The following is a 26,323-nucleotide window of genomic DNA, read 5'->3' as shown; positions in this document are numbered from 1 at the left end:
TGAAAATCAGTCCCTGACCTCTGCTTCCTGAGTAAAATACAATGAAAAACATCGTGGGTGAGTTTTCAAAAGATATTTTGATACAGAGCCTTGAGTCTGCATTGCTAGCAACTAATGTAATCTGCTAACGGCTATGACACACACACACACACACACACACACAGGCACACACATGCACATCCACAAAATGTATTCAAAACAAATATGAAATACATTTCATGTTTCCAACATCTCCTACAACTGAATATGGTGAGAGTCACAGAAGACATATATATACATAAACATACCTATATTCATACATATACATGTATGTCACACGTTTACATATACATATACAACATATATATATATATATATATCTCCCCTACTTTTTGTATATTACAGGAAATAACATTCTTATTTTCTTATATTTGACAGTTGTTTTTTCTTCCCATTCATGTCATTGGGAAGGAATTTGGATATAGATATTCCATCAAAAAAGATTTCAACTGATATACACCTGTGTCCCATTGACGGGGGATATTTTAAGGCACGTGAAAACTGCTCATTTAAATTTCACCTGTCTGAAATATTTCATTAGGACTATTGGCAGTCACTATCCTATTTTTCAGCAACACTGTTCAATGTTTGGAATAGTTTATGAGTATATATACACCATATATTTGGAATGTGTGGTGCACAAGGTAGAGCGATCGTCCTTGGAACTGAACATTTTCAATTCTTTTCACGGCTCATCCTAGTGTTTCAAAGTGTTGATCAACATATTGACCCCCCTGGGATCAATATGGGGTTATAATTAAGTATAAAATATAAAATTTTCACATGGAAAAATGATAATTTTCTGCCAATAGTCTGGATGTAACTTTTCCATCGAGAGTCTTTTTTCAGTTGTCCAACGTGTATGTCAATTTTATTTATAGATTGTACCTTTTTATTGTCATGTTTTGTGTCTGCATTTAAATTATTGCTGAATCTGAGCCCCAGTCATCATTGACGTCAATAACTCCATTTCACAGCCAGCTTGGATCTCCACAGTTGTAGGGCTGCTATAAAAAGGAATATTACATGAAAAATGCAAAAGTGTTTCAACCCAAATGCCCCAGTCAAATCGCTGTCACACCACCACTCCTGCAAAATCTTTTTTTTATTCTCATGGTTTTGATATCATAACATTTTCCCTTTCAGTAGAAATAAATAAATGGATAACTGGATATGTAAATAAATAGATAAAAAACACCCGATGCTAGGGAACTTGAAAATTGTAGCAGTAGACCACCTCCATTCAACATCTCTTCAACCTCATATTAAAACTTAAGTTGCTACAATTTCAAATTTCTTGTATTGCAAGTCAAACTAACACCCTTATTTAAGAAAGTAAGTATATATGCATCAATGCAGAATCTGATCAGCTGGTGGTGGCACTCCCCTTGAGCATTTCATCTCTGTACTGGTAGTACTTATAAATAAATATCAAAATTCTTTAGTCTCAGTGTTTCACTGGTGAGTCAGTGATCACTGAACCAATTACCGATTTTTTCATTAAATGGAAAAGGAAAGAGAAAAAGGGAACATGCTTGACATGACGCGCGTTGGAAAACATTAGGTCTGCGTATTTGAGGAACATATACATCTGTACTTCGAGAATGCACGTACATGAATGTGCTGCGTTGACCTGGGTCAGCAAGGTTGGGCGAGGCTTCTCTAAGAGTGATATATCATGTTGAGAGATGAGAGAACAACTTCTCGGGGGACAACACAGCCCATGCCAAGTAGCACTTAGTCTGAATAATGCAGCGATGTGGTTGAGAGAGGCAGTGGGAGGAGATTGATGAAGAAGAGGAATAATTGAGGGGATGGGGTGCAAGAAAACGCGCAGAAGGTTAACAAACGATGGTAAAAGGTGCGTAGATAAAAAGAGAAAGAGTGACATTGTCTGCTGAAAAAAAAGATAACTTATTCGACTCCCAAAAACCAAATATATTTTCTTGTCAGTGTGTGTGTGTCTATGAGGTGTGTCAGCGTGTGTGTGTGTATATCTATTGTGGTAAGTATACTCACAGAGTTGTAAGATTTAAAATGCATGATCACTACAATGTTAATGCTAAACAATGTAACAACTTAAAAAAAATATTGGAATTGAATTACTTATATTACTATAAATGAGCAATTTCAACAAGTGAACTTTAATGTAGGATATACAGTACACCCCTGTGAAGAAATGTGTTGTTTTTCTAGAATGAAAAAAAAAGCAGATTTCTCTTAGTTTGTGAAATAAATGAAATACCCCATTTAGAAATGCATACATTGATTTGCGATGAGTGTAGATTAAAAAAAAGTTTTTTTTTTCTTACCTAATAACTATATCATGATTATTAATTCAATGTTTTAAGAGAATGAGGTGGAAATTAATGTACTCTTTAGGTTTTGGATGAAGCAAATAACCATTAAGTGATTAAATATTTTTAGATCGTGCTTTGGTTTGAATATATTTTCCTGTACTTGAGACAAAAACACAAAGTAGCTTCTCCGAGTCTGTGTTCTCTCATTTTATTCATAACTGTCAGTGTTTCATTCACATGAGAAGTACGTAATCAGTTTATTTGACTCTCTGTAACATTACACTTTAGTCTTTGCTAAAAGCCTTATAAAACAATTCACATTTTAAGCAGATTGTAGCCCACTTTGAAAGCATCTAAGCACTAAGAACACCTCTGACTTATTTTGGTGTCATCAGATAGGGTTTTGTTGTTTGTATAAATGATGTGTTGTTTGCTGTGTGCAATTATGCTACACATATCTGATCATAATGCAAAGATGCTTTTGGGATGCCATGCTTTGTTACAGCAGAGATCTATTCACTCAGTCCCTTATCTATCTGCACACCTGACAAGCATAAATGTCATTGGAACACACATCCATTCATTTCCAGTGCAAATAATTAAAATGTAAAACAGAATATATCAAAAACAACAGCAACTGAATGTGTGTATCAATCACTCATTGAGAAAAAAAAGAAATCACTAACACTCATATTATAGTGAGGAACAAGAATAAATGCTATGCCTAATATGTACTCTATACTTTTAAATATACAATTGTGATTTTTAGTGCAATTTCACATGTCATACACCACAGATAACAAGCACAGAGAAGGAGGGAATGCCTTTATATTTGGAGAGACAATTCTTTGAAAGGATACTGTTTGCTTTTAAAGGTAATGGAGGAAGCCAAGTTTCTTGGAAAATATGTAGAATATTATGTGTGTTGAGTCTGCGAGGATTATTACACTCACTGTGCTCCAGATTCATTTATGTCATATTCAATATGGGGATTACATAATCCCGTATTACTGGACACGATCAAAGAGTTTGTCAATGTTGTGGTTTGTAACTAATGCAAACCTTGCCCTGATTCTTCTCCAGGAATATATGGGTCTAACAGCCTGTTTGGCTCTTCACTGAGTTGGTGCCAATGTCTTTGGTTCCTCTCAGTCAGGGAAAAAAAAGCCAGCATAGCTTTCAGACTGACAAGCAAACATCCTTCTGTGGTGCATCTTTCTGTGGTGCTTCTCAGTCCACCACTCACAGCTGCTGTTTCCTACATTCCTATGGTCATCCATGTATTGCAATTTTGTGAGTTCTCACAGTTCTGTACAGTATTGCACAATTCATATCTTCAGGAAGATTACCAAAAGTATATCAAGTTAAACTAGGGACTGCTAAGGGGTAATATTTACACTGAATGGCATTGCATATGTATATATGACTAATTTAGAGTTTTATTCATCCAGAGAATAAAACTGCATTTTTTAAGCAGATATTCATAGTTAATATATGAAATTCTCCAGGAACCATATCACGGTACATTTGATTAAACACGGTCAACCATAAGAAGTTTTTGATTCTGTCTTTTTTTCCCTTTTTTTCTGTTAATGATTGAAGTACAAAAGGCAGCATCTTGTTGTCTTCTATGCACAAATTCATTTTGAGTTGTGTTTAACACAGCCATTAACGCTCGTGTGTCTATAACTGGGTGTAGAATGTTGTTGGTTTACAAATAAAAAAAAAAATATATAAAAATTAGCTACTGTCATAACTGTATAATACCAGCAATAAAGATTGTGCAAAAATGCATTGGTGTTTTTTTTTGTTTGTTTGTAGTTTTTGTTTGTTTATTTTTTTATTTTATAGCTTTTTTTTTTCTTTTTTTTTTTGTCAAATAAGAAGTCTATATTTTGATATTTCCTTAAAATCTCACATTCAAATGGACAAAAGAGAAATAACTAGTCTCTGGCTACATGTCAGGCCTGTGCAAAGATACATTAGATGGGTGTTTAAGCATGTAAAACTTCCTAATACGTCATTCTTCAAAACTAAATGTTTCACAATGGATTTTAGAGTGGCTTGAATCCATTTTTTTTGCTTGAATAACCTTTCATTTACTGAAGGCTAACTCACCTTTTGTTAATATTCATACATTGAAAAGGATTTCAAACATGTGAAGTATATGAGGAGCGCTTTAACTTTTTACACTCTTACACAGACTAAAAAAAAAAAATCACATAACTTCGGCTAGTATTTGCTACATAATAACCCTGACACCCACCCCCATATCAACCATTCTTTTCATCTGCAAGTATTTTGTGAGTCTCGGTTTGAGTACAAGTACATTTTTCGTATGTCTTCAGGATAAAATAATAAATATATTCACCTGTACACATCTCTAAAAGTTTCTTTATAGGAAGAAAAAGTCACCTCTACAAGCAGGAACTCCCTTTCACTCAAAGACTAAAGTGCTGGAGCCAAGAATGCAAAATCTGCATCCAGAGGCTTTAACTGGAGTCTTGATCTAAGAACTTTTATAACTCAATGTTGGAAAAAAAATCCACATTATCTGTACGGGCTTTTATGATTGCCGTGTCTTGTCTTGTCTGTGGATCCAAAGAAGGAGAGTGAAGTCATGTGTCACAAACAGCCTGGCAGAGCAGAGGGATCGGACGCTTCAGTGGCCTGCAGTGAAAAATACGGTCAATGCTTTAAAACAGTGTGGTTCATTTCAAGCTATTATTTTGTGTCACTAATTACTTTATGTACTGTAGATATACATCCATTCATAAAAGTTATTCATAAATGTGTTTGTGTGTGTGGATAAACAAATCTACGCATAAATACATAAAATATACACGCATGATGTGTAATTTTATTTTCTTTTTAACTATTCTTACTTTGGCTTTTAGAAATGATGAAAATTCCTATAACCAACGCTGGAGCTGGGCTTCATGATTACCTGGCCGTGCGAATGCCATGACTTTGCACTGTTTCTCCCAGAATATCACAATTTATACCCTTTAAAAGCTCAGTTTGATGGGATTATTATGTCCTAGAGCAGTGGGAATGTGAAATTACCCTCCATTTCAAGTCCATGGTGCAGAACAATCACTGTTCCTCGCAAGCCGAAGCTGGAAAGGCCTCTGATTCCTGGTTCTGGAACATGTACTTTGAAAGACATGATGACGGATAAACAATTGGTGCCTCAACTTGGATAGCATTTTTAAAAATAAATAAATGAGTTACTTTGAGTGCAACATTCATCAAATGATGTCTGATGCATGTAATCTAATCTGAGCTCTATAACTGTTTGTACCTGAGGATAAACTGACTGCTGAGATTTTACGGATGTGATTTGTAAGGTTTAACATTAAAACAATCCACCAACTGGAGTGCTAAATAAATGATATTGTAGCAAGTCCCGAATGCTGGGGTTTATGTTGATGATTGTTTTCTGTGTGATTTGGGTGTTGCTGGGAATTTTGTGGGTGAGGTTTGGGGTGCAATGAATTCTGGGTTTTTTTACCTGGAATTGAGCGGGAAAAGTTAGTGGTATTGCAGACTTGTGTGGCGTGGCTGAGGCCAAGAACAGCTATTGCTCATTAGACAGATGTTTTACAGTCACCCGGGTTTTTCCCTGACTAAAACGCTACAATATTATCAATGTTATATTTCATGCTCACACTACAGAGATGGAATATAAAGATTATTAGTGTGTGCCAGTTTTGCTAAATCTGCTTGTTCTGAGGTGAGGTGGAGGTTTACTCCTGGTTTACTCCTGTAACCAGAAGAAACGCATCAGAAATGTTTTATAACGCTTGCTGAGGGAGGATAGTTTTATGCTATGTATGTCTTTGTTAATTTTGTATATGTCAAGAAATTAAGGTTGTTGTTATTCATTTACTACTTAAGCTAAGTACTATTCCATTGTACATTGCATCAAAACATCTAAGTGTGTTACTTTATTGATTTTATCAATTATGTTTATTATGCATTATGCATGGTGTGTCCATGGTCATTAAATAAATCCCATTTTCTAATGAGGTATCTCTGTAGATTATATTTCAAATTGACAATTAAAACTTGATTGCACTTGTGTGAAGTCATTTAATACTGTTATTTTAACAAGGTTCAATTATATCACATAACTTAAGAAAAATGCATGACGCACATCTTTTTTGAAAATGATAAAAAAATATATATATCTGCGCAAATTTACTGACAGATAGTTGCAATCTTACAGCTTCCTGCTCAAATGAGACACTTTTCAACAGATGATGAGGAATTGCTTCCTAGGAAAAGTTTCTTGTCAGGAATTAAAATGATATTTCAGCAGTTACATCAACTACGGTAAGGGGAGCGAAGATGAGATTTAAAAAATACACCGTAATGAAGTTAAGATGAAGCAATCGGAATGGAAGGAATATGGATTAAAGGGAATTGGAAAAAAAAATCAGAATATATTCTCCCTTTTAGACAACTCCCTCTCTCACACCCAATGGCTGTGAAACGATGTTTGAACTCTGCACGTACATACAGTCACTTCGCCACTGTCAGTTTTGGACAGCTAATGGCCTTGATTACTTCATTGAATGGATTCTGCTTTTTATAGTTAAATTCCTGTAAGGCTGTCGAGGGATGTGGATATAGAAGAAGCGTGCTGGTATTACTGGAAACTACTGGTATTACTGCGTACATTTAAAAAAAAAAAAAAGATGAGGAAAACTCTTTTTCATTACGTATGTCCCCTGACCCCCTGCAGCACCCTCACCCAGTATTTGGCTCTTGCCTCTAAGGATGGAAATACACCGGCTCCCCAACCTGCTAGTCAGAACCTGAGGGAAGACTAGACATAATGGGAACTTTTAAAGGAGCCCCTTTGAGGATCAAGCCTCTCTTGTCTTTTCTCTCTAACAAACTTTTTAATGAATCAGAACCCATGGGAGCCATTATTTTGAACCCTGCCTGCTGATGTTGCGTCTACTGCTATCACCATTGACCCTGCTTTCTTCAGCACTCCCAGACCCTCTGATATCTCTCGATTCATTAATCACGGAAGACTTGACAAGCAATTTTTTTGGATGACAAAATTCCAATTTTAAAGATAATTACACTGCCCTTATACACACTGGTATTTCATTTGGAATTCCTGCTTGTATTCAATGAAATATAATATTTATTCTGTCAGCATTCAGTGAGGGAGTAAGGGGAGGAACCAAATTGAGGAGGGAGACTCCCAGCTATATGGTTGTGGCTCCTTTGAGATATCTTGGCCCCATACACAGTTTCTAATCTTTTTAGCAACAGCGAAACAGTGTATCATAAACATTGTTTTCGAGGATAATTATCCGTCACCTCATCTCTTATAATCTGTATGTATTTTTCTTTGACCTGAGAAAACTGTCAATAAATTCCGGTTTTCATTTCTCATTGTTTTGATTCATGTTTTCTATATCCTATAAACTCGTTTCATTAAACGATGTTTTTAATTATTTTTGTTGTTATCAAACATTTGTCCGATAGCAATGACTTTCAGCTGTATTTTATGAAATGAAAGGTGCTATATAACAATTTCTTTTTCAAGGTATCATTATCACTGACACTCATCATTAAATATAAATAATATTATTTACAGCTTTGTTAAAAGCATGTCATTAACACTCATCCCTGGATAATGCTGTGGTGATTACAGTCATTAAAAATAATGAGAAATACAATGATAGTCAGAATGCCCATATAGACTGTATCTAACAACAGGCTCAGACTGGGTGTCTGACAGTTCTGACAAAAGTCTGATGGATTGGCTCAATAAATGGTACCATCATTATGGACACAAATCATAGGATGGAGGGGATACAGTGAATACAACCACCACTGTTTTGTGCTTCAAGAAATCGAGATGATGGCCATTAAGAGTGGATTTCTATGATGACTAATAAAAGGGCTGTGAGAAGCTGGAGCCGTCCTGTAAAGGGAGAGATTTAAAGTGTCCTCAGGCAGATGCTTTAAAAATAAACCAAAAAAAAACTATTTAGTAAATTACATCACGTTAAAGAGGAACAGCACTAACGTCAGTGTTGCAAATACTTTCGCTCCATTTCAAACCCTGTCCCAGGGTTATACCTTCCTTCCAGAAAAGGAAATGCTCCACGAATACGTGTTTGGTTTTCACTGGGGATACGTTGTGCAGTGATTTGGAGTAAAGCGCCTTGAAGCTACGATTCTTGATAATCTATGCGTGGCCCTCACGCTCAACAACTTACAGATTTGAGGTTGGACTCCATTTCCGTGAAGTTCCACTCCGTCAGAGGCAGGGTTAAACTGAAGGGCTGTCATGCAGAAAAGAGGAAATGAGCAACAATAAATGCATGCAGTTCAATCCATCAAATGTAGAAATTGTGAGGCGTTGCTAGTTTCAGTTTCACTAGATTTGAGCAAGTTGTGTATCTGCCAGTCACGGTGTTTTCCGTGTGTGTGCGTGTGTGTGTGTGTTTCTCTGCCAACATACATCCATGACAGCATTGGTTCCAACTTCCACAGAACTCTGCTGATGGCTCCTAAGCAGAAGCTGTTGCAGTTCCTCAAGGCTCATGTCCACATTTTCAACTGGATCTGAAACTTCCACTCTTTACATGCACGCGCACACACACACCCACACACACACAGAAACAAAAGGGCCAAAAGGTCATTTGTTTATTCCTGCATGAAATTATCTGTGGATGTCCAAATGTGTGCGAGCTCATACCTGTCCAGGGCAGCACGCTTGCTCCTCCTCTCTACTATGGAGGCTGTAGAACCCCTGCCTTCCAGGACTGACTGGACCATAGCAACAGGCAGGACAGGTGGTTCGGAGGAGCAAACATCACAGGAGGAAGCCATCCCTACAGCATCTCCTCCCCCAACGCTGCCTCCTTTGCCTCCCCCCCTAACTCCTGGGCTCACAGGCTCCTCTTTGATAAGCATCAGACATTTCTCCCTGTGATGAATACTTTAAGTAAAACATAGTGCAAACAGCTGATACTAAAATAAGGGTACATTTTTTCGTCAAAATGCTGCAGGTATGTTTAACTGAGTCATAGTTCCAGTTAGCATGAAGCAACAGAATATCGGGTCTGCTACCAGTTAGATTTAATGCATATTATGATGTCTAATGTACACTTATACATACGAATATTTATTGTTACAGGGCAGTATTTTCCCACATTACAATATGAAAATCAATCCCCTAAACATAATGACGGTTTAATGTTGCAATGTTATGTAGCAGCAGTAGTTTTTCTTTTTTTTTTTATTGATAATGCTGTATTGACATCACTCACCTTGTCTCATCTGGTTGCATCTGGAGGGCCATGCTGGCCTGAGACATATCAGTAACATCTGATATGATTGGGCCTCCTGTCAGACCACTGGTTGAGCAAGAGGCAGCATCACTGGATGGCTAGGGAGGAATGGGAGACAAAAGTCATGGCTCAGCCCGCCCCATGAGGTGTATAAATTATTTTTGACTTTTCTTTGAATTATTTATCTATTAATTCATTCATTTTGAACTCTGTTGAAGAGGAGGGTAAAAATAACAGTATCTAAAATGTAAAAGATCAGTGTCTATCATTGTCCCTTAACACACAGGGCAGTAGATCAATAATGTAAGATACTACTTTATTGATCCCCATCAGGGAAAATTGTTATTCGAAAATTGCGTATGACAGTACAATTATCATTATAGTCATGTTGTAAAATTGATGACATAACTATATCACTATCATTAGAATTTTTGCAATAGAAATTAAAATAGCATATAGATGAGATTGCAGTACATGTCCAGACAATAATGATAGCTTTCCTCAGGTTTGCAAAGATGGGATTGTCTCTGAGTAAATGTTGCTACATGCACTAAAGCACTGGGCCATGTTGGACATCTTAAATGTCAAAACGGTTACATAACATCCCTACATCACACACTCTGCAAAAATATCACACTTTCAGTAACCCCAAAAACACAATTTCACAGCTGTAAGAGATGGGTTAGATGTAGCTAAAGACTAGTGTGCATTTATGCTTCATGAGCCGGCATAATTGTAAACATTGTAATTCTTCATTTCGAATTACATTTCCCTTTCTCTCTTCATTATGTATGTAGGTGTGTATTGCTGTTCATACTTTACATATCACAGTGCTATAATATTAGCCTACTGAGGGATATACTTCAGTCTTTGATATACAGGTTCAAAATTATATTTTTGGCATTTGTGTGACTTCTGCTCTCTGTCATTTTAATCGGTCAGTCAAACTATACGTGTCTCACGATGTCTCACGTGCAAGTCTTGGTCCTCAGCATTAAATTATGTAAAACATGTATTTCATAAAATACAACTACAAGTCATTTGCACCTGTTATGTACCAGGACCCGTAGAGTAGTTCAATCTCATGCAAGACACTCTGCCTCCCTCTAGTGTTAAAGTAAATTTTTCATAGAAGATGCATCCACCCATGATGCTTCACATATGATATATTTCTATATGAATTTGTATTGTGGTGAAAATCTTGAGAAAAAAAAACCCCACAGTATTATGTATGATGTGATAAAATGTAACCCCCCAACTCCCCGGAAAGGCTTGATATTTACTGCAAGCAGCATCTGACAATGGGGTTAAAAGAATAACAATTTGCTAGTATACAGTACTGTTCAGAGCAAAATGACTGTATGTCAATGTGAACGATGGCAGAACACCAACAATTTTATAGAAAAGAAAAACTAGACTTGAATGGTGACGTGGAAGCATATTACTGTACATTTCTGAACATTTTTAATTTTTATATTTCCTCACCGACTGGATGTAAAAGGGCTCGTGCATGGGCTCCATTGGGTTACTATGGCTGAACTTGGAGGCAGGAGGGCTGATAGAGCCATCATCCAACATCAGGGGCCTGGAAAGATTGCAGGTCTTTCATTTGTCAGTCATTTGGACTCATAGCATGTGCTTTTTGAATCGAGCTTGACCTATTCTGTCAGCAATATCTTATTTGAAGAGGTACTAAATGCTTGAATTTCATTTTTATAGCTGGGTTGCAGTACGTCTATGTTTCAACCAAATTATCAAAAAAATCATCATTTAAAATGGAATAAGCGATATGCAGTTTTGCCAGTTGACACACTGAACCAAATGTTTCTTTGGGACTTTTGTGTTTGAACGTGCCTTTCCTTTCTCATGCCGGCTCTTCCCACTCAGCAGCAAAGCTGAACAAGCGTTTTACACACACAGGCTGCAGTAGGGTCATGCACTCCGCTTTGCCTTCACTGTGTTCGATTGTGTGTATATGTATGCGTGTGATCGTGTGTGGGTGTGTGTGTATATGTGTTTGTGTGCGTGTGTGTTTGCGCGCGTGCACGCAAGCTTGTGTGTGTGCATACGTGTATGTGTGTGTCTGACTGATTCAGCACTTGTCTCCATTCACACAGCTTGTTGAGTTAGATTGTTCAGTTTGTCAGCTGAGCCAGCCCTTCCTCTGCCCGGCTGTGATTCTGTTTGTCTAACTTTTGTTGATTGCTCTCCTGTGTGTTTGTGTGTGTGTGTGTCAGTGTGTACTCACAGTTTTCTCTTCAGGCTTACAGTGTTGGGTGTGTTGGACTGCATCTGGCTGAACAGAAACTGAATCAGCTGGAGAAGACAGAAAAAACACAGCATGAATCAGCAACTCCCCCCACCTCTCTCTCTCTCTCTCTCTCTCTCTCTCTCTCTCTCTCTCTCTCTCTCTCTCGCTCTCTCTCACTCTCTCACACACACACACACACATACACACACACACACACCCATACCCATAAGCACATTCATGAACACACCCCTCAACACCCACACCCACACTCACACACAAACATGCACAAGGGCATCGACCCACACCCACAGACCCACACACACAGACCCACACACACAGACCCACACACACACACACACACACACACACACACACACACACACACACACACACACACACACACACACAGATTAGAAAACATATCATTTGCAATCCCTCTGAAACAAAGAATACATACAAAATACCATGGCTTGCAAAGTTACTGTTGCCACAAACAAAGTGAATTTCCATTTTCAGGGCCAGAGTCACTCTTTGTAAGAAATGATGGTGGAAATCCTTCAAAATCAGTTAATTTCTTCCAATGAAAGCACCAAGATATATGATGTAGCGTGACACAATATGAAATTTAACCGCCCAGCAATACTGAACACTGGGCATTGGTTTATCCCATGAAACAATGGATACATTTACCAGTGTCATTCCCAGAATGAAAAAATACATAGAACTATGATCAATTTTTTGACAGGAAAATTAAAATCAATTCCACACAACTGTACAATTTCAATGTCAGTTTTCTGATTATTATAAACAGTTGGTGTTCCTTATAAGGGATTATTTTCACAGATTTGAGGAACAGACAACTTATATGGAGCTAAATAATGAGGGTGCTGCAGGGGAGCCACACAAAGGGGAGATAAACAGTCACAACCCAAATATCATCACTCCAAAATGTGTCCTGTATCTGCTCAGAGCGCATCCCCCTATTTGGCCTTGAATAATAGCATTATTTCAGGGTGAGTGTTCCTGTCCAAACTAACCACACGTCAGTCTTGTACGGCCCACATCTGACCCAAGTCAAACCTGGCTCATTACTTGTGCTATAAATGACACACACATCACTTTACCACTGACTGAGAGCCAAAGCTATTGGATTGGATTTTTTCACACAAGCAGACAGTAATGAGTGTGTGAGTAAAGTCAGTCATTATCAAATCTTATCTTGGTGAATGGACTTTCTCTCCTTGGAGAAATTTTAGCACTCATTTGAGAGGCTTCATCAAAGCTGAAGACTCCCCAGTCGACTGGAAAACCTTCACAGACATTTTTAAAGTTTGTCAAACTAAAAAGAGAGAATATCTTGAGGGCAAGATATATTTCTTCCCACGTTGTGCTTTGCCAGCGACATTGCACATGAAGGGGCTCTAAATCACCATCTTGGGTTTCCCCACAACTTAAGAAAGATTGATGTAAGGAGAGCAAAAAGTACGTTATGAGTCAACAAATCTGAAAAGAGTATCCTCCAAGGCAAGACAAGTGGTGTAAATCTCTGTGGTTTTGCCCTTAGGGGCCCACAACACATAAGACTAAATCAGGTATCCCTGATTCTTTAAGACAATGTATCATATACAGTAGGTGTTTTCTTCCTTCCTTGGAAATTTTAAAACATTACTGTTTGCAAGATACAGTCATCTGAGTCAGCCTGTGGTGCCTGAAGAAAGTCTTTGCACTCAATTCTTGTTTTGACTCGGTTAAAAATGAGGTTTTTTGCAGTGGTTTCAGACTCCCCCCCCCCCCCCCGAAATTGTTGTGGACTTGATGTTGGGACATTTCTCAAAGCTCTTCTGGAGCTTTTCAACAGAGGAAAAAAAAAATTGATCTTATACAATCATTATAGTTTTTGCAAATGTTAAATTATTGTATTGCTACTTGATCGGTACTCTTTTCAGCTCCTCGTGAAGCAATATGAATATCAATCTGTACATATCAGAGTATCTATGGCCATTTTCCAAGTTTTACTTCAGGTGTTGTAGCTACTTTGTTTTATGAAGAAGAATTTGGGGAATAACTGTAACCATATAACTGGTATTGAGGTTAATACGAAGGAAATGTTTCAAACCCCAAAAGTTGCACTTATAATGGTTTTACTCTGACCGGGATTAATTTCATGCATTGTACAAGGACACACACACACACATACACACACACACACACACACACACAAAGACTAACCTTGTTCATGACTTTCTGTTGTTGCGTGTGGTTCTGTCTCAGTGAAACCACCTCTCTCCACAGGACCTCATTCTGCCTGAAAACACGGGAGGAAAGATGATGAAAAATCATTGTGATGATAAGTTGGGGGAGTGACAGCGGAGAACAAGCGGGGTACAGGATTACATTTTACACTTGTTTTGTGTATTTTTAGTTATAGGGTCCTGTATGTAGGCATTCCTTCTAATACCATTAGTCATTTATCTTTGTGTGCATGTGCTTGCAATTGTATGTGCGCGCGCGTGTGTGTGTGTGTATTTGTGCTCGTGTGTCAGTGTGTGTGTGGCTGTGAGTGAGTCAGGTGAGCAGGTGAACATTCTCTGCTCTCATTAGCACACAATACTGAGCACAAAGCAGCTGGGTCACACAATGAACACACAGTAGCTATTTCAGCAACAATAGCCTCTAGAGAAAAACTCCCACTGGCTGATTTGTTCCAAAATAGCAAGGGGAGTAACAGGAATGTAATTTACTGTCTTTGACTCTTCCAACCATTAATATCTTTTTCTAATCTTATAAACCCATGATAGAAGTTACCCTTTTTATTACTGTGAAAATATGTTCCACAAATTGACTTGAAATATTGTAAGCTGTCATATCGGGCTCTTATTAAGACTGGGGTGAATTGCAGGCTGTGCAAAGCAAGTCTATTTCTTCACACAGTAGGAAATGTGAGTGCCATCAGTTTTTCCATATTTCAGATAAAGGATTTTATATCATAACACGTCAAAAAAAAAAAAAAAAATTCACCAAGAAAGGATCGACAATGATGGTGGTTGTTTTCACCTATTGCCCCTTGACCCAAGGGGGGCTCCAAAACTCTGATCTGGTACAGGCTTGTTGGATTATTGGCGAACCAATAATAGATAACTTAAATATATGAGCAAGTAAAATGAGCATCTCTTACAATCAATTCAAATTAATTTTATTGCAAGAAATCTAGATGTAATATTTGAATTTTATTTCAATTTTATTCATTGAAAATGTACTATCGACCCAAAGGACATAGATTATGTTTTGTGATCCTTCAGCCTTTTTTCGCTTATTTACTGAGCTAAGTGTTTTTTGCTTATTTCACTGATTTCACCATTTTGATGTTTTCCCAAAATTGCTAAAATAGTGGATGCATTGATTATATCAATTACCAAACAACCCAAAACCATTTTGTGAATTCAAGTTAAATGTAAGGTAATGCTTTTGGAAAAAGAGACATCAAAAATGTCATCCACAGCAAATCCAGCTGTGATATCTTCCCTTTAATGCAACTAAAAGTGGAATAACATAATTTCTCTGCTTTTGTCAGTCATGCAAACACAGAACAGAATGTACATGTGAGGTATGTATACACACACACACGCACACACATCAAATCCACTCACTGCTTCATATCCTGCATCTGACACTCCATGTTATCCTGTTGCGTTCTGAGAAGTTGGACTTCATACAGCAGTTTACTGAGGTCTTCCTGGCGAACTTTGGTCTCCTCACTCTTCACTATGGATACCTGAACACACAACGGAAGGAATTTTAACAATCGTCTAGACAAGAGCGAAGAAAGCAGACAAAAACCATTGAAGGATATTTTCACATTTTACTTAGGCTTATATTCAGTCTTTTGCACATCGTCAGTGGAAATGGGGCACATTCATTTGACACCCTTTAATCCCATAAACATCAACTACATGGCCAAACGCTATTCATTAATATAGAATATGACTATAGATATAGGTATTTCAATATTTTGCATGGCATTTGTGCAACATGGTTCTAAATTGCTTTTAAATCACAAAATTAGCTTTGTCATTCTTGAAAATCAGTACCAAAGAATCCAACATGTAAACACAATACAGATATAGAAGTGTAATTTTTTTTTTTTCTTGACATTGTGCTCATTCATTCCTTGGATGTGTGTCCATACCTTCCTCTTGATGTGCTCCAGCATGTGCTCGTGTCCCTGGAGGAAGTATAGATGTTGGAACTCTGTGTCATCTCGCTCAGGCTTCACCAGGCCGCTCTGCTCAATATTTACCACCTTTCGAAATCCGTCTACAGATAGAGAAGCGTCAAACAAACAGATGACCGGTGCGCGGAAGATGATGAGAGCAAGAAAGAGAAGAGAGAGAAAGAAAAGAGAGTGGAAGAGAAGATAGGACTCACACATGTTCAGTTGCCGCACAAAGCTGGCCATGTTATTGTGTTTAAAGTACTTTGGTAAAACTTCCTTTGCAAAGCGTCCCTGGTCAAAGACATGGAAACTAGTTCCGGTCTGAAACAGAGGACACAGGTGTAGGAATTAGTTAAAAAGCATTTTGGAACGACGAAGGGAAAAATGTGATTAATCTAAAAATTCCTGCATGGGAAGATGACTTAGGAGATTTATATTCTAAAATATTAACTGAGCCTAATTTGATTTTAAAAATAAAAAAGAAAGCTGACCAGAGAAAAAAAAACACCTTTTCTTATCTATTTGCCTCATTTTGGTTGGGGGTGTGCAGATGGATTAACATGAAAACATTTAATCTCATCAGTGAATTCATCTGCATTTAATCACTGATTGACTTTGTAAATGGCAAAATACCAATCCATGTTAATACCATCTCTAAATAACAATAGATGATTTTTAATGGCATGTTATTGTTTAAATATAAATTTATTGGTTTATTTCTAACATATTTGACAGGTAAATTGGATTCATTAGGTATTCCAAAGTAATGTGTCTGTTTCAATAAAATACTCATTAATTTAAATAATAATCAATAAAGGGACCAGGGTCCTCAAGCAAAGGCAAGACAATTAAGAGACTTAGTCAATTTCAGAAATTTTGTTCTCTAAGCTTTAGTTGATATGTGTTCAAATTCAAATGTACAGGTGACATCATTAGAACAGCTGTTGTTGTTTTTTTTTATTGTCATGCAAATATTACACCAAGATAATTAAGAACATTACAGTTGAAAGTTCAGCTTTTGATGAATTGTGTCCACAGAGCAGGACTTTTTCATCACTGACTCTCAGCTCAATTGAACAGAGTAGACGAGTACGGAGAGCCATATTCTCTCTTCAAACATCCGTACTTTGAAATGACCCATAAAATACATTTTTAAGAGGAAACCACAGCATTAGCTGTGAATTTTAAACAGAAGTGACACGACCAGATTCAAACGTATCTAATTAAACGCTGCTTTCCTCTGCGCGTGGGTTTACACACAGTGATGGTGAGACAATGTAACAGCTGATGCTGCACACTTTAACTATAGATGTCATGGGACCAGAGCACATCTGTCCGCGTGTCTCTGTGACCAGGTAAAGAACAGCTGCCCTAAAGGGCTTTATCAGAAACCTCCATCTCTGTGTCACAAACAGGAACTCTTCTTTTTAATATGTTCAGTTTTGACAGAGGGTTATGAGATACCTCAAGTCCCCCAACAACAAAATAACAGCGCTTCACTTCAATTATGACAGTCAAGCTATTTTCCAGGTATTTCTTATTCATTTTCCAGCAATGTCTTGAGTCTTGAATTTGTGTTTTTTCTTCTTTTAAAGAGGACAATTAAATTATACAACATTAGACCATGTTGTATTTTTCAATTTAAATTTCATTTAAGAATTTTTTTAAACCAGATAAATTATGTAACACACAACTATGACATTAATGTAAGGAATGTCTTTAATGAATGACCTGTTCAATCATTCTGCCACTATCCGACAGCATCTCTTTGCCAAGTAGTAATTGCATCAGACGATCCATCTTTATGGCGTTAACCCTTTTTTCATAATCTATAATCCCTGGTAGTCTGTGGCTGATCCAGGGTTTAGGGGCGTGTCTTTAGTTTATTTCATTGATCATACCGTTTTCATAAATTGTCCCAAGGAAATTTTTCTTCTTAACCAATAAATGTTATATATATTATATAACAGATGTTGATTGTCAGTCGAGCTCCTTCATGTCTGGAGAACACAAGACTCTCCACAGAAGGCATTGGAAATATCAGTGTTTCATCCCAATAAAAATACCATTCACAGAAGTTTGGTGTCTATTATCTTTTCCAGGATTTTATCGAGGATTTTAAACACCCAGGCCCAGATTAAATCAAAAGTGTGATTCAATTTAAAAATATAAAATAAATGAAGAAAAAAACAAAACAAACATATATATATTCATATATATATATATATATATATGAACATTAAGGTTGAATCGGGGCAGTCGTATCATAACAACACACAATGTACTAAATACTAACATATTCACCATATGACAGAGAAAGATAATTTTCATTTTGCTGACCATGTTATGATTTTGAGGGTAGAGTTTACAGAAGGTGACAGGCCTGAGAATTGAAAGGAATTTTGAAATCGAATATCTGGGTTTATTGAGTTATTCTCCAGTTCAGCTTAATCTGTTCATTAAAGTTTGGAGGGCTGCCTTCATTAAATTATAATCCTGTTAAACTGTCCAGATCATCCACATTTTGTTGTTTTACAAAGTGTGTACTGAGATCATGGATAAATATTTCAATGTGACTTTTGGAAAGCTGGAACCAACGCGAAATGGATTACAGGTTCCATTCATCCAGATTAGGGGACTATCTGCTTCCCTTTATAAGAAAAAAAGTTAAAAAAAATGTTAATATTTTTTTTTTTTGTCTAATTAAGCTAAATATCATCTCCATGTCAAGTGAAATTTTCAATATACAGAGAATATTTCGAAAAGAATATACCCCGTATGTTTGCATCATGAATATCATTCTAAGATCTAACATGTCATATGTTCTTTTCAACATTTATAAATTATTGTAGGTATCTTCAAATGCCCGAAGTAATCCAATACACTGATGGAGAAAGTTCAACCAAATTAAACATCCAAAATTCATTAGACATCTTCCTCGTTTTTGAGTTCATACAACAGTTTCAAAATAATTAAACATGTATTCAAAACATTTTTGCACTGAAAGTAAGTTTTCCCAGTAACTGAAAATAAAGAGTTGATTTGAAACCATCTAATCCAACTATTGTGGATTCTGGGATGACTTTTCAATCACTGGAAAGGCATCGCACGAATCCCGGTGTCTATGGCGGTGGCATTAATTGCACGTGTACTGAACAGGGAGCGTTTGACTCACAGCGCTCCAGCAGATGAGGTGGTTGGTGTCAGGATCCTCCACCAGCGTCCACAGCTTGGTGAGAAAGGCGGGAACATTGCTTGTGTAGCTGCCATCTACACCCATGGCACCTGGAGATTCCTGCATAATGACACCCGTCCTCTGCCAAGACTGGCCACAGTTGGAAACTGAAAGTGTGTGTGAGGGCCGGAGAATTGTGTGTCTGTGTGTGTGTGAGTGAGTGTGTGTGTGTGTGTGTGTGTGTGTGTGTGTGTGTGTGTAAGCGTGGAGTGTGTGAGTGTGTGTGTGTGTGTGTGTGTGACAGAGAGAGAGAGACAGAGAGAGAGAGAGAGAGAGAGAGAGAGAGAGAGCCAGAGAGTGTATGCAAACGCCAAGACTAGTCCATGTTTGAGGAACTCCTCTTGTTGTAATCCGTTACTGATAATCCCAAGTTTGTCTCAGTGTCTTCGATTCCATTTCAGTGAAACCGTCCTCATCAATGTAATCTCACCTCGGCTTTGGTCTCCAAACTTGTGTCAACTATATCCTCTTTAAAATTTGGTCTTGAATTAGTGGCAATTTCTTTTCTCCGTTTTTTGCTCTCCTCTCTTGGTCCTTCCTGTCACACTGGTTGTCAAACTGAATGTGCTCACAGAAGGTCTATGTCAGCATACGCACCATTCAAACCCAGGCACCGCACCGCACCCCACTCTCTCTCTCTCTCTCTCTCTCACACACACACACATATGCACACACACACACACACATACACACACCCGTCCTCTGGCCTCCCACTGACAATCAAGAGGCCGTCCGGTGAAACAATGCAACAACTGCACAAAGGCTAATAATACACCAATGTGCAACAATCAAAGGGCCGCCGCTTGAACTGAACAACGTTTGTTTCAGTGTAACTCAATTTCAGGGAGAAGAGACGGCGCCCCTTATTTTTTTTCTGAGAATGATTATAAATATCTTGATGTCGTAAATGAATAGAATGAGGTGACCAAATGGCAACTATGTTAGCCAATATATTGAAGTTTTTTTAAGGAAAGAATATGTTAATATACATGTATTTATACATATTTATATATTAAAATTCTCGAACGTCACACTTCCCTTTAGTGATATGAGGGCATTTTTAACAAGTATAGGTTGTAATTTGGACCCATCCATTTTCCACATCATGCTTCTGACTGCTGAATAGCTTTTGTGGACATGATTGATCTGAACATGATGTTGCTTGTAGAATGACATTTTCAGGACAAATAGTCATATTGGTGAATCCTCCTTTAGACTTTTATGAAAATAACACTTAAAAGTATATATGAGTTTCAAAATGTATTAATTGTAGAGAGGGGATATTGTACTTTGGATTTTTAGAACTGCTGAGTAAACAATTTTGAAATCACAATTTATTGATTGAACATGACAAACAGTCAGCCACATTCATGGTTTGTGCAAAACTGCTTTAACTCATCATAAAACCATGTATTCATTCTGTATTGAAAGCCGGCTTCTAAGATAGATTTTCAGGCCAAGTGTTGATGCATTGGGACCCGAACAATAATAGCATACAGTTTCTTGCCAATAAAGATCACAGTGAGCTACAGAAAATGATTTTATCTGTCATGAAAAGCTGCGTCGATCCTTTTCAGTCACTTGGGGGCATGATTCCACAGCACATTTCAAAACCACTGGTGGCTGACTTTGCATTTTGGTGTTTGTCAGGCCAAGAGCAGCGTGGCTCTGCTGGAAGCTAGGCTGATGGGACTGACAGCAGACTTTGTAAAATAAAAAAATAACAATAAAATAAAAGTGATGAGCAGAAAAACACAGCAAAATTGATAGAAATTGAGGGCAACTTTTGTTTTTAAAAATGGCTGCGTCACAAATTTCAGTTCACATGCCTGAACTGAACCTCCATGCGATAAGGTTTGGGGGTCTGGGTCACCCCAAAAACAGGGGTGAAGTCTGGTTCTCCTGCATCTTCAGGCCAGATGAACTTGAACCTCCTCAGCAACGTTGCTAGGAAAAGGAAAAGCTCCATTCTGGCCAAATTCTCTCCGAGGCACATGCGTGAACCTGTGGTTTAGAGGGGCAGAAAGCCATTGTGTGCTTATGGTGTTCCAGCCTAAGTCTTTATCTGTATATGTGAATGTAAAAATTATTTTTACCAACCTATAGAAAAAGGCATGAAGGCTTCTGGTTTCACAAACTCTCCAATGTCATTGAGAAAGTTTTCAGGGTTGAATTCATGGGGGTATTTCCACTCTCCCTCCTCAGCCATCACTGAGGTCAGGTTGGGTATAATGATGGTTCCCTTAAGTATTGATGACAAAGGAAAAATTGAGTTTTAGCAGATTTCTAAATACAAATCAAACAGCATGGCTCATCAAAATGTATGAACATTTAAATGAAGAACCTCCAATTCAATGGGTTGAATTATAATGACTCATGTCAAAGTTTTTAAGGATGATTTAGCTATTAATAACTTGTATTTATCTGTTAATTTAAGCTATTTTAGAGGCGGGACAGATGAGCGACCCTTCAACTTGTTTTCATCTACAATGAGGAACATGGCGCATCTGAGGAGGTTGGACACAAGTAAAAGTTTATAAGGATAAAAAGATCTTTTGTTTCATCAATATTATGGACAAAACATCATACAAACATCCTGGAAGTTTTTTTTGAATCATGTTGAATCATTATTTTTTAAAGATATGTTCATACCCTACCTTGGGTATGAAGTATCCCATGAGCTCTGTGTCTTTTGTCGTTGAGTGGAAAACACTGAGAGGAACAGTATTTGCAACCCTCTGGACCTCATGAATGACAGCCTACATGACAGAAAGACTCATCAAAATATTTTAAAATTTGGTCCTTTTCATTTCATTCGCGCACAGACTTTAGATTTAGAGTAAGTTAATAGGACTAATATTAATAATACATGTGTGTGCATGTGTGTATATGTTGAAATACATGTATATATGCCCACGCCTACAAACAACACATACATACATACATGCAAATTTATTTAACATACTACTTGACTGTATGAATTGTGACTCCTGATGTAGCAGTGTAGAATTTAGTAATAAAAATATGGAAATTGTAAAGTCACACAAAGCCATTATGCATTAAGCATTATGATTGACTGAAACAGAATATAAACAAACAAATAAAGATGCAATGACAATATCCGGTGAATATACTTGCAAGATGGGCATCTTGTGTCTGTCCTCAAAACTGGCTTCAACCTTTCCATCCAGAACTCTGTCAATTTCTTGCTGACAGCGCTCTGAAAAATATAGAAGAAAAACAGCATTTGATAAAAGCTGGAATATATTTGACAATATAAGTAGAGGAAAAATATACGTAATGCCGTACAGTCTATGTGTACTTCTCTGGCCATAAAACAGCGCATTCAAAGAAAAATTCAAAACTGGGGAAACCGGGGTTTGGATATGTCAGCACCTGAGACAAAATATGAGAATATAAGACGGTCCAGTTTTTTTGTATTTTTTACAAACCTGCCAATTTGTCAATGATATATATAATATATCCCATTAACCCCAAATAGTAAGAGTTAAAGAAAAACTACAAATGCATAATAAGCAATGATGGGATCTCATGAGACTTTTTTGCATCAGTTCACTTTTGTGAGAAGGGGAAAAGTTAAGGATTGAAGCACAGAAGGTAAAGACTTACCTTGTATTTCTGGATAATTCACTAAATAGAGGAAAGCAGCAAGAAGGGTATTGGCAGTTGTATCAGTCCCAGCAAAGTGAAGATCCAAAATAGATGCACATAGTTGATCTTCGGAAAATGATGACTTATCATCTCTTCTCTTTTTTCCAGAAAAAGAAAGGGAATATGACAAAGAACCAAAACCCTTCATAGGTTATTTCAGAGGTCTAACACAAAACGGTTCATACAACTACAATAAAAAAAAAGAAAGCCACACCTTATCGATTTCATCCAGGTAACAGTCCATGAAATGCCTTGGTTTTCCAGGAGTCCTGGTCCTTTTGGTCTCATTCAGCATCTCCATATGTTTTTCATGTGAAGCCTAGCAGCAGAGAAAACCGCAATATTGAAAAGGTTGCTCAAGGCTGGTATTATTTTTAAAAAAAGGCAAGCCCCCCCCCCCTTTATAGTGACATCCCAACTAAAACTGTCAAATCAAGAAAAGTAAAAAAATCAATTTCTGCACAAAACGGACACAAGTAGTTTATTTCACTAAGTATGTGTTTGACCTTTCTTTGGATGTCATAACAAAATATGAAAGGCAATTGGATCACATTTCTTGTGTTCTTTTGTTGTGTTATGCGTCTATGGGAAAGAATCCAGAGATGTTTTTATCCTGCTCCAGTGACATATTCAGTTGAATCATTCAGTTAAACAGTAACTCTACACTTACTTAAGAGCCCCCTTGCCCATCTTTGTTATCCAATGTTTAACAAGGTCTGAACAGTTAAATTAGACAGTTAATGTCCTGCATTGTAGCGGAAATTTTACCCTACAAAATCACCACTGTGCTAAACAGTTTCTGTTCTATAAAGTGCAATGTATTGCTTGTTTGTCAAATACATACCCTCAACAGCTTAAAGGCTTTTTGGAAGGGAAGAGGTAGGTAGCGTACCATGGGAACTGAGTCATAAATCTGTAAGAAAAAGTAATCAATTAAATGAATACATTAAATTAAATTCACTCCATAACATTATGTGGTATTCTTTGTTTAAAATCAAGTCCAGTTGCTACGAGAAGAAGATTTTGACAAGAAATGTGTTTTTGTAATCATAAATACGACTTACGAATCCCCAACGGCCGTTGATTATTTTGGAGGTCTCATGAAAAAGGTTAACATAGAACTTCATGAATTCATCCTGATAGTCAAACTGCTTGGCAAACAGGACTTGACAGATGACATTGGAGGCTGCGTTGTGGAACACCAAGTTAGGCTTTATTGTTGTACCTGAAAGGAAAAAAATAAACAAATAATTTTGAATGTCAACATATCAAGTAATTCATTTAAATAGACCAAAATAATTTAAAATCATTCATGATAAAATGTTGATTTGTATTCATTTGCATGACATTCTGTCCTCATCACTGACATAGAAATCAGACATACCTATGCTCTGCTCCAGTATTTTCATGACACGATGTATTTCTCCGAGAATCAGGTGCTCCATGGTTTGTTTGCCCAAACCAAAGTTCCTCAGGGTCATAAGACCAAAGCGTCGCTGCTCTCTCCAGCCAGGGCTATAATCTGCGAGTACCAAACCTGGGGCATTTGCTAAAAGCAAAGCACATACCGTTATTTTAGAGATCATATCCATCAATGATTGTTTGTCAAGCAAGTTCGCATGTAATCTGATTTAATTAGGACACATCTGGGCATTCTTTGAGAATGAGGACTTTCATCCTGCATTGCTGGTTCATTAAGAAAACATCTTTGGGGGAAAGAATGGGGGCACTTGTGCTCTCCCAAACACGGTATCTACTAACACCAACTGAGAACTTGGTAGGTCATAAAACATTTTCATCTCTAGTTGAAGCTTTGGGCAGTAAAATGTGAGCTCAAAGAGGTCATTATGAAAAAAAAGCACAGTTTTACAACACGATATTTGTCAAGTCAACCTTGTGTTATGGATCTTTTTAGTATATCATGCATGATTTATCCTGAATGACCAGACATATTACTGTAACAGGGTCAAGAGCAACTTTTTTATCACAATCGCAATTTTAAGTCACAATGAGGAAGACAAACAAAAAAAAAAAAAACATGTACCTTTCATTTGGACAGCATGGTTGACCATCATGTCCTGTGGTCTGCCAGAGAAGTCAGATGCTTTGTTTACAAGGGCTTCTTTCACAGCCTGCAGACCGTTGAGGACGACGGCGGGCTTAGAACCGATGAAAAGGGAGTAGACGTTGCCGTAACGTTTGGCCAACTAATGACAGAGACATCATGCATGTTAACAGGAAAACTGGGTATTGGCTTTTATAACTCATATCCATGGCAAAAATTATCCACTGCAATGTGACAGCAATATCATACACATAATATAACCTACTGTTTGCTTGAACGTCATTGCTGATATATCATATGTAGGTGGACAAAAACATTCATCAGATACATCAAGGCAGCAAGTAAAGAGTATCACTGATTCAAATGTCAAAGAATTTTTTTCACAAATATTAGCAATGATAACTACAGAAACAGATTTTTATAAAGGTTTGCATCAATTAAGTGCAATTGCATAAAATCATGATGAAATTTAGTCTGACAGTGAGTGAAATTACCATAATGAACAGTAAACAACTTCACCAAAGTCTTATGAATACTTTACCTTTTCCAGATCTGCAATCGGACTCTCCAGATTGAGCTGCAGCAGGTTTCCAAAAAGCGGGATGGGCCGCGGACCCGGAGGGAAGTTTTTGGGCCGGTGGGTCCGAAATAGCAGCAGGAAAAGCAAGGTGCCCACCAGGACCAGAGCTACAGATGCAAACATGATTAAATATTTCAGTTGTGTCGAGCCTGTTTCGTTCCATCGGTGTCTCTGCCACTTTATTCTTTTTTTTTTACATGAACCTTTGCTCAGTCATGTGGCCTCCTATCATTGGAACCAGGTTAACCACAGCGGTTACCTTGATTTGACCTGATGATCTGCTGCTTCATATCAGTTTGTTCAACACATCGTTTGCATTCCCAACAGAGTAAAGCTTGCCAAGCAGATAAACTCATCACATTTGAATGTTGAAGTTCCTAAATGAAGAAGCGATTTGACCTCATCAATTTCAAGTACATCAAACTGAGTCAGCCTTGGCCATGGTCATGCTAATGAACCCGTCACTGTAGTTTTCTCTGAAGATTTTAGTGGCATTTAATCTTTGTTCAGTTGTATTCTGGCCCTTTAAGCTGAAAAAAACTGTGACTGTCAACAGCAGGGTTTCGAAAGCCCTTTTTACATAAAAGGAAAGTCTCCATTTCACAAGTTCATAATTATTTGTTGGTGGAACACAGTTTGT

The 26,323-nt window shown here is 37.4% G+C and overlaps 2 protein-coding genes across 2 annotated transcripts; both read right to left on the bottom strand.

Moving 5' to 3' along the window:
* Window positions 1-5,424: 5,424 nt before the first annotated feature.
* Window positions 5,425-19,504, bottom strand: hsf4 (heat shock transcription factor 4). The gene is made up of 12 exons (XM_086163468.1): window positions 19,307-19,504; window positions 16,344-16,452; window positions 16,105-16,232; window positions 15,566-15,690; window positions 14,148-14,223; window positions 11,916-11,983; window positions 11,153-11,252; window positions 9,647-9,765; window positions 9,073-9,303; window positions 8,836-8,953; window positions 8,591-8,656; window positions 5,425-5,495 (listed from the first exon to the last, which is right to left on the bottom strand). Exons 1-12 carry the CDS (start codon window positions 19,430-19,432, stop codon window positions 5,436-5,438), a joined length of 1,326 nt encoding a protein of 441 aa, XP_086019594.1. The 5' UTR covers window positions 19,433-19,504; the 3' UTR covers window positions 5,425-5,435.
* A 1,181-nt stretch (window positions 19,505-20,685) lies between these two features.
* On the bottom strand, window positions 20,686-25,912 carry LOC147224973 (cytochrome P450 2D15-like). The gene is made up of 11 exons (XM_086162676.1): window positions 25,645-25,912; window positions 25,083-25,245; window positions 24,423-24,587; window positions 24,103-24,263; window positions 23,883-23,951; window positions 23,253-23,357; window positions 22,997-23,135; window positions 22,501-22,586; window positions 22,024-22,125; window positions 21,467-21,608; window positions 20,686-21,370 (listed from the first exon to the last, which is right to left on the bottom strand). The coding sequence occupies exons 1-11, from the start codon at window positions 25,804-25,806 to the stop codon at window positions 21,183-21,185; spliced, it is 1,482 nt and encodes a 493-aa protein (XP_086018802.1). The 5' UTR covers window positions 25,807-25,912; the 3' UTR covers window positions 20,686-21,182.
* Window positions 25,913-26,323: the final 411 nt, after the last annotated feature.

The sequence above is a fragment of the Fistularia commersonii genome, chromosome 17 (assembly GCF_037954325.1).
Source record: "Fistularia commersonii isolate RoL2024-O1a breed Wild chromosome 17, RoL_Fcom_v1.0, whole genome shotgun sequence".
Classification (NCBI taxonomy): Eukaryota; Metazoa; Chordata; class Actinopteri; order Syngnathiformes; family Fistulariidae; genus Fistularia; species Fistularia commersonii.
Note: the sequence above shows the minus strand (reverse complement) of the source record. Positions and strands in the feature narration are given on the sequence as shown.

Coding starts and splice junctions, on each gene's coding strand:
- hsf4 (XM_086163468.1), bottom strand. CDS start 19,432: ATGCAGGAATCTCCAGGTGCCATGGGTGTAGATGGCAGCTACACAAGC. Junction 8,657..8,835: donor GAACCAATGCTGTCATGGAT/GTATGTTGGCAG, acceptor TCTGCATGACAG/CCCTTCAGTTTAACCCTGCC. Junction 5,496..8,590: donor TGGAGTCCAACCTCAAATCT/GTAAGTTGTTGA, acceptor TGTCTTTCAAAG/TACATGTTCCAGAACCAGGA.
- LOC147224973 (XM_086162676.1), bottom strand. CDS start 25,806: ATGTTTGCATCTGTAGCTCTGGTCCTGGTGGGCACCTTGCTTTTCCTG. Junction 22,587..22,996: donor GAATTATCCAGAAATACAAG/GTAAGTCTTTAC, acceptor TATATTTTTCAG/AGCGCTGTCAGCAAGAAATT. Junction 22,126..22,500: donor ACAAGATGCCCATCTTGCAA/GTATATTCACCG, acceptor TCTGTCATGTAG/GCTGTCATTCATGAGGTCCA.